General features: G+C 46.2%; 1 protein-coding gene across 2 annotated transcripts in view; it reads right to left on the bottom strand.

Moving 5' to 3' along the window:
• CYTH3 (cytohesin 3) overlaps positions 1-17,618 on the bottom strand; it is a 97,732-nt gene that overhangs the window by 75,213 nt on the left and 4,901 nt on the right. Inside the window, exon 1 of one of the 2 annotated variants that reach the window (XM_077907754.1) lies at positions 14,235-14,380. The exons of the other annotated variant lie outside the window; for it this stretch is intronic. Within the exon in view, the coding sequence (XP_077763880.1) occupies positions 14,235-14,277 (43 nt within the window). The 5' untranslated portion in view covers positions 14,278-14,380. Of the gene's footprint in view, positions 1-14,234; positions 14,381-17,618 lie in introns of those variants that run through there. 2 annotated transcript variants of the gene reach the window in all.

The raw sequence follows: 17,618 nt of genomic DNA, 5'->3' as shown, positions 1-17,618 counted from the left end.
AGACTCAATCCCAGATCCCAGAATCACACCCTGAGCCAAAGGCAGACAGCAAACGACTGAGCCACCAGGCATCCTAACAATCTAGGTTTCTTGACTGCTAACACCATGAAGATAAAGCCACGGACACCAAGCTAAGGTGATGGGAGAACTCCTATGATGGTCTCCCCAAGGAGACGCACTTGGCTGCACGTGCTCATGACTCCAGGACTTGGAACTCCAGGGCAGGCCTAGACCACCTCTGCAGGTGGCTGGAAGGACTAGAATGGCAGGCTTCAATCCCAAGAGTGAAACTTTCTCAGCCTACCCCAAACCTTCCTAGATAAAAATGGAAGAGAAAGGTAAAGTTTCTAAGAAGCAGCCTGAACACATCTGAAATAGACAGTCTTTATCATCTTGACATGCAGGATAGTCTGTTCTTCACCAGGATCTTATTACTCGATGACAAAGACAAAAAGAGAAGGCCCCAGGCTCCTCTTCCGTAGAGCAAAAAGGGTGGAGGCAGTGCAAGAGGTAGGAGACACTTAAATCCTGAAACCAAATGTCTAAGCACTAATAGCAGCAGAACCCAAGGGAAATATCTCAGCTTATGTTCTTTCCGGATTAAAAAAAAAAATTAGTCATGTTCTGCATGTCCAGCCAAATTACTGGGCATCTGTGAGGCAGAACCACCATGGGGGTGCCGAATGACACACACTGCACTGCCTGTCCGCTTGCCACCACCGAGAGGAGAGGAAGAAGTTAGAGTACTTGGGAGACCCAATGCGACCACAGGAAGGAGGGAAGAAGGCATCTGACTTTCTTTCGTTTAAAAAAAAAAAAAAAAAAAAGCCACGGAAACCATTTGACTAGTAAACGGCTTAGCCACTATTTTAAAAGAAAAGGCTAATTTAGAAACATGTTACTTTCGGGAATCCACAACAGACGTTCTGCAAGTCCCGAGAACATGCCACATTCTGGAAGAACACTTATCCGATATTAAGATTCCTTCTGTGTGGGCAATGAAAGACACCATTTTATTCTCAGGATGCTCTGGGCTCTCAGAAGTGTGGTCATATACCGAAAAAGTTTGCAACCGCTCGGCCCTCCCACACTTGGGATATACGGCCTCACCGTGTGAACAAGCCAAATGCTTCAAAGTCACTAAAATCCTCCAATTTTCCCATACTCTAACACAAACAAAAATGAATTCATTTGTCTGTCTCAATTCAAAAAAATTTTAATTTAATTACTGCAACTTGGAAAAGGACATTCTTGATCATTTTATTTCCTCTCTACTAAGAACTAAAAGGAAGTCCTGTCTTCTAACGGAATTTCTATTCCATTTTCTAATGGCCAATGTCTGCCACTTTTGATTGCTGCGTGTTTAAAAATGTTCATGTTAAAACAAATGTAATCATTAAGGAATTGCCAAATGAAACTATGAATGGATTTGTAAGCATATGAAAATATATTAAAAGTAGAAGAAATTAAGCTCAAAAAGAAAATATAACCTCTCTCAGTTCTAAAAGTAACAAACACAATATGCTTGATGAATACCTACAGAAGAAAAGAGGTTTCTTCTCTGCACTCCTTAAGGACAAGGTCCTTGCTGAGTGATGACACAACAGACCTGCTTCTGCTACAGCCAGGATCTGGCAAGATGCCTGTGCTCCTTACAGAACGCCTCTTAACCCTGTAAACAAGAAGGGTATTTATCGTCCCGCGTGACAGGAAGTATGGACATAGGGAGGCTCCGGGTGGGTGACATTCAACAACTCAACCACATCCTCAAGGATCCAGCTGGTCATCCTCAGTGTGCGGATGGATATGAGGGACATCATGAATGTAAGGTGGCCACCCAGCCAGGCCAGCAAAGTCCATCCGAAGACAAGGAACGGTTTCTTCCTTATTTTTCCAAGAACAAAGAAACCTTTCCAAGAAGTACCCCCAGAAAACTGCCCTTCACAGTTCACTGGCCAGACTTGGTTATACTCCCCTCCTCTGATCAATGATAAAGAAAGAGGGATTTCCTTCCCTGGTTTATACCTTTTAAGATTCATTCTCGGGATCCCTGGGTGGCGCAGCGGTTTGGCGCCTGCCTTTGGCCCAGGGCGCGATCCTGGAGACCCAGGATCGAATCCCACGTCGGGCTCCCGGTACATGGAGCCTGCTTCTCCCTCTGCCTGTGTCTCTGCCTCATTCTCTCTCTCTCTCTATCACAAATAAATAAAAATTTAAAAAAAATAAAAAAAAAAAAAAGATTCATTCTCTCTAGGGCAGCCCAGGTGGCTCAGCGGTTTAGCACCGCCTTCGGCCCAGGGCTTGATCCTGGAGTCCCGGGATCGAGTCCTGTGTCGGGCATCCCTGCATGGAGCCTGCTTCTCCCTCTGTCTGTGTCTCTGCCTCTCTCTCTTTCTGTGTGTGTCTCATGAATAAATAGATAAAATGTTTAAAAAAAAAAAAAAAGATTCATTCTCTCTAGTAGTAATAAGGTCCCCCTTCCTTGTAAAGAACCCGAGACAAAGGAAGAGGATGGATCTGCAATAGGCAGCCCACAGAGTCACAGAGTCAAGTACAGCCATGTGGACAGCCACCAACTGAACAGCGACAGTCAAGAGAGAAATGAGCAGCCTGATCATTCTTGCCCCTGCCCCTCAAAATATCTACATCCCATTTTACGGTTTAAAATCAAGAGCTGTGGGGGCGTCTGGGTGGTGGGTAGCCCAGTGGTTGGGCATTTGCCTTCAGCCCAGGGTGTGATCCTGGAGATCCAGGATCAAGTCCCACATCAGGCTCCCTGAATGGAACCTGCTTCTCCCTCTGCCTGTGTCTCTGCCTCTCTGTGTCTCTCATGAGAAAATAAATAAAATCTTTTAAAAAATAAAATAAGGGCAGCTCCAGTGGCCCAGCGATTTGGCACAGCCTTTGGCCCGGGATGTGATCCTGGAGACCCGGGATCGAGTCCCACATCGGGCTCCCTGCATGGAGCCTGCTTCTCCCTCTGCCTGTGTCTCTGCCTCTTTCTCTGTCATGAATAAATAAGTAAAAAATCTTAAAAAATAAAATAAAATAAAATAAAATGTGATATGCTAACATATATGCTTCTTAATAATACACTAAATAATAATATCTAGGGACGCCTGGGTGGCTCAGTAGTTGAGTGTCTGCCTTCAGCTCAGGGCATGATCCCGGAGACCCGGCACTGAGTCCCATATCGGGCTCCATGGAGCCTGCTTCTTCCTCTGCCTGTGTCTCTGCCTCTCTGTGTCTCTCATCTGTAAGAGGTAACTCTTAAATAACAGCTCTTGATTTTTTTTAAAGATTTTATTTATTCATCTTACAGAAAGGAAAGAAATATTTAATAATTATTTTTAAAAACCTATCACCCACCCAAACACTTAAATCAATTCTAGAAATAGCTAAATAGTTACTGCTTTAATGAACCCTCTTATTATCAAACTGTGGTTTTAAAGAACCTCGAGAATGTAAAATAATAAATGCAACCCAGATGTTCACTAAAAAAATGAAAACAAGATTGTTTTTACTTCATAGCAACCAGTAGGTCAACCCATTTCCTCCTTCAGAGAATTCTCAGAGGACCACAAACTCCACTCGAAGACCATGTGTTTCATATGTATCTGTCCACAGAAAAAGGAAACTCTGCTGTCCAAAATAAACGGAGAATATTATATGTTCCCATGAAAGTGAATTAGAAAATTGCAGTGAGGCCGGGTTTACACGCTGCCAAACATCTGGATGAAAACTAGAAAAAAAAAAAAAATCACTAATTACCTAGATATTGGGAAATACTTTTCAATCATCATCAAAATGTCCAGATTTATAGTAAACTGCTTTTATTAATTACAGAAATCAGTTTTTCAAAAGCAAGAGTAATTAAAAATAACCCTGCTGAGAGTTTAAAACGGAACTTATTTTCTACTATTTGAATAATGCTCCTGGTGAGTTATTGAAAACTAAGTCAGCTGAAAGAGTAAATTTGCTCTGAGAAAGCAAATTACCAAATCTTCTTAGACAACTAAACTGACTCAGGTGAATATAGTATTTAAATAATACTCTACGTATCCCAAATAAATGCTTGCAGAATTGTCTTCAGACAAATTTATAAAACCCTGCAGAATCTGATGTCTATTCTTTCGTGTTAACTGGGGAGCTGACTATAGGATGTCGGTAAGTTTAATTTCAAAAATCAGGATGAAGAGCCATGTATCTTCTATTCTTATTTAAATGATTTACTATTCTCCCACCACTCCAAAAGTGATTCTATTTTAAGCAGCTTTTCAGCTACTTGGACACCTATATTTTCACCTCCTACATTTCAATAGGCCATCTTCTCGCAGACTGATAAACCTGCTTCCTAAAGGATCTGCTAATAACTTTTTAAAACGAATCCATCTCTCCCAAAGTTATTCATGCTAAGAGCGTGGCCAGGCCAACAGCAACACTGTACTAAGTCACCCAGTAGGAATTACTGTTGGTCCTCTACCTAAATGATTTACCTAAGAAGCGTTTCAAGGCAAAACACACAAAATCCTTCCCTGGCCAAGCCCCACCCCTGTGGCTTTCCTGCCACTCTCATCCTGGGGCAAACTTCCACCCAAGGGCGTGGTGCCTGCTTTTCCTAAAGCAGGCAAACATCTTTCGCGGTCCCTCCTAAGCCTGCTCCCTGCCTTTCCCCCAGGCCAGTAGACACTTCTCTGTCCAGTGCACCTCTCAAGCACAATCAGGGCACCCTCTCTTCCAAAACACGGCTCCTCCCTTAACTTCTGTACAACCTCTGAGAAGCCCCCGACATCACTGGCTCCCCTTTCCCAGTCTGCTTTATGGGGCTGTCCCCAGCCCTGGGACTTTCCCCTTCCTCTCAACTTGCTTCCCTAAGTGATCTCATTCATCCAGTCCCATGAACTGAAATGAATGAAAGCATTTCCAACACATATCTCCCACCCAATCAGGTCTTCTAAGCCTCCAACTCTCACAGCCGCCTGCCCTTCTACCATCTCCACTGGGATGTTTCACTTACAAATCCACTTTTAAAAATCCTAAGATGATGCTTCTCGTAAAAGCTGACTAGTTTGTTACAGACCAACCCGTCTGCCAAGAACAACTAAAAGAGTTGACAAATCATAAGAAGCAACTGTGTGAAGGTATCGGGGATCTACCAATGCAGTGTGGACTCAGGAGGCCAGGATCCCAGAGACAAGTGCAGAGAAGTGAGCCCAAAACCTGAACCACTTTTCTCTTTGAGACATTTGCCAATTCACTGCAGAAGCCGAGAGGCCAAAAAGCTAAGCAGAAACAAGTGGTGGAGAATCTGAGCAGGCCGGCAAAGCCTCCAGCAGACTCAGGGGACCAGGGAAGAGCTCAGGGGCTGACAGAAGGAGCTTAGTAAACACCCCAGGCTTTCAGAGAGGACCACCAGACAACTACACCAGGATGGGGGTAAACCAGAAGCAGACCTATGCTCACAGTTCTAAAGTGGTGTTTCCCTACTTCTGCCTGCCAGAAGCCTCCCTTGAGGAAAACTGCCCGAGTCTCAAATTACCTCCACAATTTTTTATACTCATTGTCTACAAGTTAATTAACAGGTATGTCTAGAGTCAGGAGCACATGACTGAAAACCTAGGGCAGAATAGACAACAGAATAAACTCATGGGCTATCCAAATACTGACATTATCAGACATGGACTTTAAAATAACTATGATTAACAGAACAAGGAAATTGGGACACCTGGGTGGGCCAGGGCGTGATCCCAGAGTCCTGGGATCCAGTTCCGCGTTGGGCTCCCCATGGGAAGCCTGCTTCTCCATCTGCCTATCTCTCTGCCTCTGTCTCTCAAAAATAAATAAAATCTTTAAAAAAAAAAATAGAACAAGGAAATTAGTTTACATGACAAAAAAATTTCAGCAGAAAATTGGAATCTAAAAAAAGAATCAAGAAAGTTGGGGGCACCTGGGTGGGTCAGCCCCTAAAGCTTCTGCCTTTGGCACAGGTCATGGTCTTGGGGATCCTGAGATCGAGCCCCACATCAGGCTCCCTGCTCTGTGGGGAGTCTGCTTCTCCCTCTTCCTTGCGGCCCCCCACACTCGTGCTTGCTATCTCTCAAATAAATAAAATCTTTAAAAAAAAAAAAATCAAGAAAGCAAAAGGCAGCAGTAACTGAAATTAAAAACTCCAGAGATGGGTTTCATTGCAGGCTGGAGACGAAGAAAGGATTACTTCGCAGGAATATGGGTCAACAAAAAAAAACAAAAAAAAACAAAAAAAAACAAAAAAAAAAAAAAAAGGAATATGGGTCAAAAGGAAATATTCAGAGGGAAGCATTGAACAGATAACGAGGATGAAGAGTCTGAGAGACACACAGAACATGATGACAAGGTGGAGTCCCAGAAGGAGAGATGGGGAATGCAGCCAAAGGATCGAATGAAGAGATAATGAGCACCAATTCTCCAACTCCAACATAAGATTAAGTCTTGTCACGGCATCACCGAAAAGCAGAACCACCACCACCAATCCCAACAAGGACAGATTCAAGGAAACCACATCTGGACACATCACAGTAACAGCTCAAAATGAAAGGCAAAAAGAAGAATCTTAAAAGCAGCCTAAGCAGGCGAGGAGGGGGTGATGAGGGAGAAGACATTACCTTCAAAAGGACAAGACAGATACAGCTGACTTGTCAACAGAATCCATGGAAGCCAGAGGCATTGAAATGACGGGTCAAAACATTGCAAGAAATTAACTTGATAACCTACAACCGTAGACCCAGTGAAACTGTCCTTCAGAAGTGAGAGCAAAGTAATGACATTTTTGACAAAAAAAAAAAAAAAAAAAAAAAACACATAAGAATTCTCCAAATGGCTTTCTCCTATCCCCACCTCCTCCGACCTTCTATTCTCAGGCAGCAGCACCAGCATCACCACCTTGTCACATGAGCCAGAACCGGGCGGCAAGTCCTCTCTGATTCCTGCACCTCTGGCCTCCCAGATGTCGGCATATCCATCTGATTCTCCAAAACACATCACTGGTGAAGCAACGCATCGTTTCTTCCTCAGGAGACAGGCCAACGCTTGGAAGTCTGATACATGCCCAGAGCTGAGGAGCTCGTCCCCAGTGAGAAAACAGTCTGTGAGCAGGTAAGGAAACCAAGAGCATGCCTACACTCGCATGTGCAGTTCTGAAGCTGCCGTCTAGAAAAGCGCCCCAACGTCTGTAGAAGCAGACAAGTCCAGGAGTTCCCCTGGGTATGGTTTGTAACAGCAACGTAAAATTTACAGAGAAGTCCAACAGAGTGGATGCCTGGGTGGTTCAGCGGTTGAGCGTCTACCTTCAGTAAGGGGGTGATCCTGGAATTCCGAAATCGAGCCCTGCACCTGCGGGGAGCCTGTTTTTCCCTCTGCCTATGTCTCTGCCTTCTCTCTGTGTCTGTCATGAATGGATAAATGAGATCTTAAAAAAAAAAAAAAAAGAAGAAGAAGAAGAAAAAAAGTCCAACGTGGGACAAGATACATAAAATGTTACAGCAATTCTGTGAAATAAATAGGGTCTCCAAATGGTAACATAGATAATCTCAAATGCAAGCTGCAGAACATTCCAAATAGGATGATGCCATTTTTATAATTTTAAACAAACTGAGACCTTTACCTCATCTACAGGCACACGCATATATGTTAAAGTATGAAAACCATACCACGGGACCCAAGCAAACTCACATCCGCCCTTAGGAAATACCCTAAGGAGCAGGTGAGTCGGACCAGGAATCATTCAACAAGTGACCTTAACTTTATTTGACATCTGTTAACATACATTCACTGAAGGCCTACTATGTACTGTGTTCTAGGTCATGAAATATAGTAAAAATATTTTTTAAGTTTTTAAAGGGCTATTTTTTAAAAATTGTAACAGTATGTGGCATACAAAGCCAAAAATATTTACTACCCGGCTCTCTTACAGAAAGCTGGCAGGCCCCCGGACTAGAGCATACGGAACCTCACTGACAGGTCCTGGGGGCCACAGTACAGATACAGAGAAAGTTCTAGGCTGAGAATAGTGCAGACTCAGAGAGGGGGTGACATGATCTGCTCTAAAGGGATCGTTCTGGCCACTATGCAGGGAAAACATCAGGCGGCTAAGGCAAAAGAAACAAAAGATGGCCCCAAAATTTTGGCCAGAGCAAGAACAATGTTGCCGTATGCAGAGATTGAGGCTTACCTGTAATGCTTGAATTGTTTTTTGTTTTTGTTTTTGTTTTTTTACAAAAGACCTAAAACAATGTAACACTGGCAGTATTCTCTTAACTCTGAGCAATGGGAACATGAGTGTTTCACTGTTTTCTGTGTTGTTTTTTTTTTTTTAAGTGACACCCTCAAGGTGTGTATTTTTTATTTTTATTTTTTTAATTTATTTATTCATGATAGAGAGACAGAGAGAGAGGCAGAGACACAGGAGGAGGGAGAAGCAGGCTCCATGCTGGGAGCCTGACGTGGGACTCGATCCCGGGACTCCAGGATCGCGCCCTGGGCCAAAGGCAGGCGCCAAACCGCTGAGCCACCCAGGGATCCCCTGTTTTCTGTGTCTTTACATAGATCATATATCTCTTTCCCTTCACTGCTGCCTCAGCTGCCCAATCCCCCAAGGCCCTGTGACTCTCACATGAACACCTGCCATGCTCCCACTTCAGCAGTGAGGTCCCCACATCCTTCCTCCCCTCCTGGGATCCACCCTCCACTCAGTGGCCAGGATCACTCTTCTTAGAAAGGCAGGGGGTGCAATGGCGAAGAATGTGGCCTCTGGAGCCAGAATACCTGGACTCGAATCCCTGCCCCACCCCTGACTAGCTGTAACATGTGACAAAAGTCGTTTAGCTTCCCTATGCCTCCGATACCTGCAAATGGTGACGTTAAGTGTCTAACAGGCTAACAACAGGGTAAGTTAAGATACGTAAAGCACGCGGAACAAGGCCCAACACAGAGAGCGTTATGTAAACACTGGCTAAAATTATTGAAACATAAGTCATATGCCATTGCCCTGTTTAAAATCCTTCATCGTCTTCACATGCTTAGAACAAAATGTGAATTCCTTACCTACTGAAACTGCTGCCTCCAGCCCACACCCTGGCCCACTCTCCCTTTAGGTGACACCTGACAGAGCATTTCTTCCTAAAGGCTTCCCCTGGGTACAGGCTTCCCCTGCCTCTCTACACCCCCACCCCCACCCCTCGACCCCAGGTGATGTTCTTTAACACGCTCAGCATAATCTGCCATTATTTTATGTGTCTGTTTACATTTCCTGTCCATCTCCAATCTCAACAAAAGCTCTGGGAATGCAGGAAATTCATCTCCCTTTTTCATGGCTACTCACCCTTGTGCTAAAAGCACAGGACCTGGCATTTAGTAGGGCTGTTATCAATATTTGTTGAATCAATGTTTGAGAAGAGAATATGCTCTAAAAACACCGATCGTGTCACATTTTTAAAAAAGATTTACTTATGAGAGGAGCAGAAGGAGAGAGAATCCTGAAGCAGACTCCCCTCAGGACCCCACACAGGGCTGGATCCCAGGACCCTGGTATCATGACCCGAGCAGAAGAGTTAGCTGCCCAACTGACTGAGCCACCTAGGTGCTCCTAAACATTCAAGAAAACAGTGATTTCCTGTGCAAAGATTGAAAATACAGGTAACCTATTTTATAATTTTCTACATTTTTTTTAAAGATTTTATTCATTTATTTGAGAGAGCAAGTGTGCATGTGCTCATAGGGGGAGGGGCAGAGGGAGAAGGAGGCTCTTGCTGAGCAGAGAGCCCAAACTGAGGCTCATGATCTCAGGCCTGGGATCACCACCTGAGCCAAAGTTGGATGCTTAACCTACTGAGCCACTCAGGTGCCCCTAAACTGTTATGCTTTAATATATAAAAAATACTCTCAGGGCACCTGGGTAGCACAGTTGGGTAAGCATCTGACTCTTGATTTCAGCTCAGGTCATGATCTCAGGGTCATGAGATAAAGCTCCGCAGGTTCCCGCATTGGGCTCCATGCTGGGCAAGGAGCCTGCTTAAGATTCTCTCTCCCCCTCTGCTGCCTCACCCCTTCCCTACATGCTCTCTAGAGTGTGCGTGTGGACTCTCTCCCTCTCTCTTAAAAAAGAAAAATCATGAAGTGCTTGCTCATTCCTTTCTACAACTTCATTCACCATCTGGGTATAAGAAGCATTTGATGAGGCTCCTGAAGGTGGACACTTGGGTTCTCTTTTACTATCACACACAAAGCAGTGAATAATTATGTACCTATAGTATCTCCAACATGCACAAATACACCTGCAGATTAAATTCCGAGAGCTGTTATCGCTGGCTCAAAGGATTTACACACGCGCAATTGTTTTAAAAAGCTGCTGCTGCCCAATGCCGCTGTATCCATCAGGATCCACCCAGAGAAACAGAAGGCCCTCTAAGGAGCTGAAATGGAGGATATTTCATACAAGGAGTTGGTTACACACATGATGGAAAAGCTGAGAAGTCAAACAGGAAATGGTAAGAGAACCCAGAGACCAGCAAGAGCAAGAAGCTGCTACCATTTCTAAGTTGGAGGGTCAAATGGAGGAGATGTTTCTAAAGCTCAGAGGACTCAGTCAATGGGCAGGAGCTGGAACCACAGGAGACAAGGCAACTACCAGAGACGGTCTGAGGCAGAACAAGAGGAGGAGAGAACCCCATTTCCTCCCTCTTCCAGCCATCAATCTCCCCCACCCCCCATCGCCCAAACCCAGCACCAAGCCAGCTGACTCAAAGGTCTGGGAAATGTTGCCTGCAGGGGTGAGTCCCTTGGCCGGCCAGCCAGGGAAGGGCAGGTGATGGATCTGAGCCAACAGGATACAGGCTGGCGCTGTAACTAATTTACCCTCCTACAGCCAACAGATGGTTTCAAACGTGGGGGTCCCTGCTTGTCTGACAGGTGAAAGGTGGGCTCTCAACCTGGTCTTAATTTGTATTTATTTCATTACGCGTGAAGCTGAGCACCTTTTCATGCGAAGCACACGCTTAATCCTCACCTACACCGTTTGGGAGGCGGGGAGAGGAAAACCGGTAGAGTCATTCACTTCATCTGCCACAGATGGTCCACTCGGGAGCATCAAGCAGGCAGATTCCCAAACTGAGCATTAAGATGGTGGCAATGAGCCAAACTAGCCAGTCACCTGCCAAGCAGAGACAAAGCTCAAGAACTGTTCTAGAAAATTGAGAGGCAACAAAGCCCCAAAGGAATTAAAAATACCTTAACTACACTCTGCACACATTATAAGTAACAATGTGTTCTTGTAATCTTGTTCCTCCTCAGAACTGCCTTCCTACCATTCACATCACCATCCTCTCCCCTTATCTTGCATTGAAAGAACAAAATAATACCCTGGACAAAAATTTAAATTATAAAAATAATTCATTTTGGAAGTCTTTTAACCCCACTCACACAGAAGCAAAAAAGGGCTAAGTGATCTTCCGTGCCTGTGTAACTACCCTTTGAATAGATTATTTACCCTATCTTGTAAACAAGCTGCAGCTCACTTCCCCATGTACAGTCCAAAGTTCTGTCCTATACTGTAAAAATATAGTTTTTGTTGACTGGCAACTGAAATTATTCTCTTTCAAAGGGCTGGACTTTATTTTCAAAAATGTGAGGTTTTAAAGCAAAGACTTTTTTTAAAAAAATCTAAATGGCAGTAATAACTATAAAGAATTTTAAAGAGGTATATGTTAACTTCAAGATCTCCAAAAATAGGGATCCCTGGGTGGCGCAGCGGTTTGGCGCCTGCCTTTGGCCCAGGGCGGGATCCTGGAGACCCAGGATCGAATCCCACGTCAGGCTCCCGGTGCATGGAGCCTGCTTCTCCCTCTGCCTAAGTCTCTGCCTCTCTCTCTCTCTCTCTCTCTCTCTCTGTGACTATCATAAATAAATAAAAATAAAAAAATAAAAAACTATACATTTAAAAAAAAAGATCTCCAAAAATAGTTAAATATAGGCACATCAAATGTATACAATAATCACTTTATAATGACTTATTTCAAAAGTCTAAGGCTCTCACTTATCCAAAAATATACTTCTAAGATTGCCAAATTTATTTTCAAGTGTCTTCTACAAGGAAGATGAATGAAAAAAAAAAAAAAAAAAAAAAACACCTCATCGATAAAAGTTGTCTTTGAGCACCTACCATGCTGCCGGGTATTTTAGCAAAGAACTGCTCATTGTTGACTGTTCTAGTGAGGGAGATTAAAAACAATCACATCCCTTTCCTAACACAGGATGTTTTATAAGTTTTTTTTTATTCAAATTTGAAAGTAATACATATCATTTCAGAAACTTGGAAAATAGACAAATAAAACAAAATATCCCTAATATCACCAGATTTTACATGGTTTCAACCACAATATATAAAGCAACTATTTATTTTTAATGGTTGGAACATTTTATCGATAACCCTCCCCCCCCCCATAATTTGGCTCACCTTTCTCCTATTAGGCATTGCCTTTCCCAATTTTCTACCATTACAAATAGCATAATGCACATCTTTGGGTACAAGATTTTTTATTTTTTATTTTTTTTTCTGAATCTCTCTCCTGGGAAAGCAACCTTGCAAGTAAGTTTTAAAACTTTTGATACTTAATAACATCCTTTGTTACAACACTCAAGATCTATAAACTGCAGGGCCACACTGACTTCCTTTTCTAATCTTTACATCTGCCTTTTACCTTCAAGCTGGCTTCATTTCTGTATTCACAGAGTCGGAAACGCCTTCCAAACAAAATCGCCAAGCCAGCAATGTCAAACGTTTAAGTATTGTGGCCGTTTATTTTCTAAGAAGGAAAAACTGCTACATGCCTGTTGTTACCAAATCCTGACAGGCAGGAAGCAGGGTATCTACGAGAATCCTTTGCTTAGAGTCTTCAGACAGACAGCCTGGCTGTAGGAGGGCTTGCAACTGGGCTCCTTCTTTCCACAGCACTTTCTTTCATAAACAACACACCCACTCGGTGCCACAGTGCTACCCCTAGCTTTAACTGTGAGAACTGAATTTGCCAAATGCCACCGAGGGTGCCAAATTCCCACCATCGCAGCCGCATCGCTTCTTGGGGCACCAAACCTTTCCCCCTGGGCAGCACTTACAGTCCAGAAGGCACCTTGATCAACCACTTCAACCTGAAAGCGTTCGATACCGCTGATTCTTACAGGCAGCTGCTCCAGCAGCCTGTAATTAAGATTTTTTTTTTTTCCCCCAAAACGCTCCCTCATTACAAGGGGTTCTGAAGATTCGGTCGGTCAGCATAAAGGAGGTTTTCAGCACAGTAGAGAAAAACCTCAACTTCGGGTGTCCCTGTAAGATAGGGGTATTAACCCTGCACTTTCCAAACCAACGACCCCCTCCATACACACGCGTAAGGCTGCTGTGCAGACATAATTCGCAGCATGACACAACAGTAATTTGCATGCCACAAAGTAATCTACAACGAATGCAAATCCTCCTGCAAGGGGTAACCGAACGTCAGGCACACAGCCTGACGGTTTTCGGTCTTGCCTCAGCGCCGGCTGCCCCTCCCGACTCCGACCCTCGGCTGCTCCGACTTATTTTCTTGGCTGACCCTGTATAACGTTCCTTATTTCGTAAAATGCGTGTGCTCTGGGTGCCCCCTCTTCGTTGAAGCCTCCTCACTGACCACTTCTGACCCAAAGCCCGGTGCACTGGCACGGCTTCCAACCCTGTCGCCCCACCCGTCCCTCTTGAACCTGGAGGATCCCCAATTGGAAACTTTCCCCTTCCCATTTCCCGGGGATACCCCCCCTTTCCCACCACCTGAGAAAAGACGCCAAGGGGGTCAGCCTCCTGCGGTCAGGCTCCGGAGGGCGTGGACGCCCTTGGCGGCGAGAGGCGGGGAAGGTCGCCCCCAAGGTACCCCCGCCCCCGGAGGGCGACCCCCCAAGACCTCCTCTGAGCCCCCAGCCCGGGGCCACCCCGGCCGCAGGCGACCCCGGCCTCGCCTCGGACCCCCGCTCCGGCTCGGCAGCGACCCCGCCGGTCCCCTCCCCTGTGCCCCGAGCCGGCGCGCCGCGGGCCCGGATGGTCGCCAGCAGGCACGGGCGCTGCCCGGACCTCCGACCCCGGGCCCCGGCCGGGCCGCCCCGCTCCCGCCCGGCTCCCCCGCGAGCCGCGACCCCCGCCCCAGGCCGCCAGCCGGGCCGGCCACACCTCCGACACTCACCGCCGCCGCCCTCGCCCCCGCCGCCGCCGCCGTCTTCGTCCATGTTGAGGCCGCTCCCGCTGCCGGCGAGCCCGGGGCCGCGGGCGGTGGGCGCCGCGGGTGCGGAGCGCGCGAGCGGCCGGGCGGCTCCAGCAGCGAGCGCGCCGGGTCGCGGCCCGGGCCTCCTCCTGCCGGGCGGGGCGCTCGCCGCTCGGCGCGCCGTCACGTGACGCGCAGGCCCCGCCCCCAGCTGCGGTGGGCGGGGCCTGGGGCGCGCGGCCCCGCCCGCGGGAACGCGCCCGGCCCCGCCCGGACCGCTCCGCGCGGGCCGGGTGGGGCTGAGCGTAAGCCCTGGGGGCGGTGGGGGGCGGGGGGGGGCGGGGGGCGCGGCGACCCCTGCCCCGCCCCCCGCCCCCGCGGGGACTGCAGACGCCTGCGGGGTCCTGGGCGCCGGATGCCACTTCTGCGGACACCCGGCGCCGCGGGTCCTCCTCGCACGTGCGCTCAGGAGAAAAAGCTCAAGAAACGCACGCCTTCAAAAGTCGGGCCTTGCCGCTTCGGCCCCAGGGCATTTCCGAGTAATTCCAGGCTCTCAGCTTCCTGATGGATCCGGGAGGCGCTGCTTTGCCGGTGGGGAGCGTACTTTGAAATTAACCAAGTGTCAGGCTGGTCTCCAACCCCAGAGCCGCACACCTGGGGACCCACCTCAGCGGGCTCTGCAGGGGCTGGTCGGGTCGGCTGGCCTCGGATGCTCTCGCAGTGTCTCTCCAGTCTCCTTTGGAGAGCTGCCAGCTGCCCTGGATTTAGGACGCCGAAGGAGCTCTGAATTCAATTTCCCGTGGGCGCAGCCAGGGTCCTAAGCGCAGGCCTCGTGGACACAAGGCCTTGGCCTGCCCTGCCCCAGATCTCTGCATTTCCTTCCTCACTGGGCGTCTGGCTTCCAGGGTCTCCCCCCAAGAGCTGAATGGGGCCCCTCCCCAGCCTTTCTGTTCATCTCGCCTGAACTAAATTGCATTAAAGAAAAGAAAACGCTGTAATGGAGGAGGTAATTCATCTCTAATATAATTTTCCAGCAACTGTTTTATATTTGCAAATGGCCTGTTTAGTGCAAGGATCCTTCCGCTGTCATTTATCCAAGTGGACAGTTTTTACCTTTTTGTTCAAGGTTGTGGGATGATTCCAGAGTCCACAATCTACTAATAACCTCAAGAATTAAACACAGCCATCCTTCCTGTGCTTCAGAGTGACAGGGCACACTTCTGGGAGCAAAGAAGATATTTGGCAGCTTACATAACAAATAAGCAACAGAAAAGGGTCTGGGTGTCATGAGTTGTAGATTTGACCAGCCTAGAGATGTGGCTTCCCCATCTTGTCCCTGTCTGCTTGGTTATCTTGAAGATAACCTCATGGTTACCAAGAAAAATGACAGCACATATTGAACTTGATAATGTGATATGTCGAGCTTTGAACTCAAAGATACTATCAATTAGAAAAGCCTTTAAATGTCAAATTACTAATTCTTTATGCTTCTTAATGTGTGATCCAAGGTGCTTCTCTCAAAGTATAAACCTGAAAATTGCTCTCTGATGTCCGTCTAAGACAATTCCCATCAGAGTAAAGCATGGCCCAGTTATCTGCAAGCAGAATGTTGTATTATCACCACGGCTGAGCCCTGGCCTCCATTTTGACAAAGCCTGCAAAAATGTTGGGGGAATACAGGCGTAGGGTGTCCTTTTGTTCTTGAAGGGAGGAATCAGAAGACTTCAAAACCTTCACTACTCAAAGAAATTACTATCTAATGGGAAAATTTGATGGGGAGGGGAAGAGGGCTGTTCTCCAGGATCTCTTAAATCCCAATCCCACCAAGATAGCATTTATCTAATCTGCTCACATGCAAGTTGCCCCTACATATAAGAATATTAGGTATCCTATTTACCCACTAAGATAGGCATTCAGTATATGGCCAGCATATGTGTGGTTTACTCAGAAGTTGAAAGTTTTATAAGTGGATTTGTAAGAAAGACAATTTGTGTGGTAGACCTTGTTCCAAGATAACAAGTGTTAAGACCCCGTTGCAATCACTCAGACAATAAATATTTAGGCACCTGCTGTATTCCAGGCACTGTCCCAGGTGCTGGGAATATGATGATGAAAAAGAGCAAGTCAGTCCCTGTTCTCAGGGGACTTAAGGCCTAGCAGGATTAGAGCCGTTAAGCAAATAATTACACAAATAATTTTGTAATTGGCTTGTGATGTCCTACCCTGTTTCCAGCCTTTCTCAAAGTGTTTGCTGTTTCCTGTGGATTGGCTCTGAGCCTTGAAACTCCTTCAAACCGAGATTCTAGTCTGTATTTATTCCATCTCTAGCATCCACTACAGGGCCTTGCCATGTTGGAGAAAGGGAGGAAGCAACATTTGTTACTGCTGCTGAATGAACAGAGAGCCATCAAAACCAGAAGACATTTTGAAAACATGTTGAAACCCATTTATCAGCCCTCTGACCATTGCAGAAATAGTTTTAAGAAATCAAGAATGTGCACATTCCAGAAAGGTCAGAGGACTCCTCCTTTGTACATTCATCTCCATCCTCCAAATGAAAGTCTGTGAAATTGGATAGAAGCATCCTTTCCTGGCTCTAAAGTCACAGGAGCCAAAACCCTGCCAAGACCGGTGTTCTGCTCAGCCAGAAAGAGGCTGCCCAAGCCGCCTGAACTATGGCTGCTTTCAGCCCCTGCACAGAGCTGTTCCCATCTCCTCTGATAGTGGTCAAGAAAAGCAGTGACAGCAGTGACCATCAGCAGATGGGAACCTCACTAATCCATTGCATCTGCTCAGGGGTCTGGTCCAGTCCAGGGAAGGCAAGGTGCACACAGGGCTAGCTCACTGTCAGCTCATGGTCACGAAAGGAAAATAATATTTTCTGAACTCTAATTTCATCTCAGAAAGAAACATCATTGAAGAATCTCATTGGAAAGGAGATGATCTTGTGCAGATTAGCATTCTCCACTATTGCCCAGGCAAACAACAGGGGTCTAAGTGTCAAGTCACATCCTCATCAAATTTTCAAAAGCCCAGACATCATGTCCTCCACAGCTTCCGCTTCTCTTCCCAGGTTTTAAAGCAGTCTACCCTGATCCTGTCCTCTTGCCTGGAATCCACACAATTGATTCTTAAATTGTAAATTAGTTTAGACTGATTAGTAACTTGCATTTCTGCTTGAAAAGGCAATCAAATTTGGTGTTCATGGTAAACTGGGGGAAAAAAATTTGGCCACCGGTTCAAGCTATTTGTCTTTGGGAAGAAAGGCATTATACTCATTCAAGGTGACATCAATATAAAGAGTTATTACACACAGGGTGTCTTCTATAGTAATAAAAAACTGGATTTTTTTTTTATCTAGCTTTT

Source organism: Canis aureus, chromosome 8 (assembly GCF_053574225.1).
Source record: "Canis aureus isolate CA01 chromosome 8, VMU_Caureus_v.1.0, whole genome shotgun sequence".
In the NCBI taxonomy this organism is placed as follows: Eukaryota; Metazoa; Chordata; class Mammalia; order Carnivora; family Canidae; genus Canis; species Canis aureus.
This window is presented reverse-complemented; position numbering and strand designations above follow the sequence as displayed.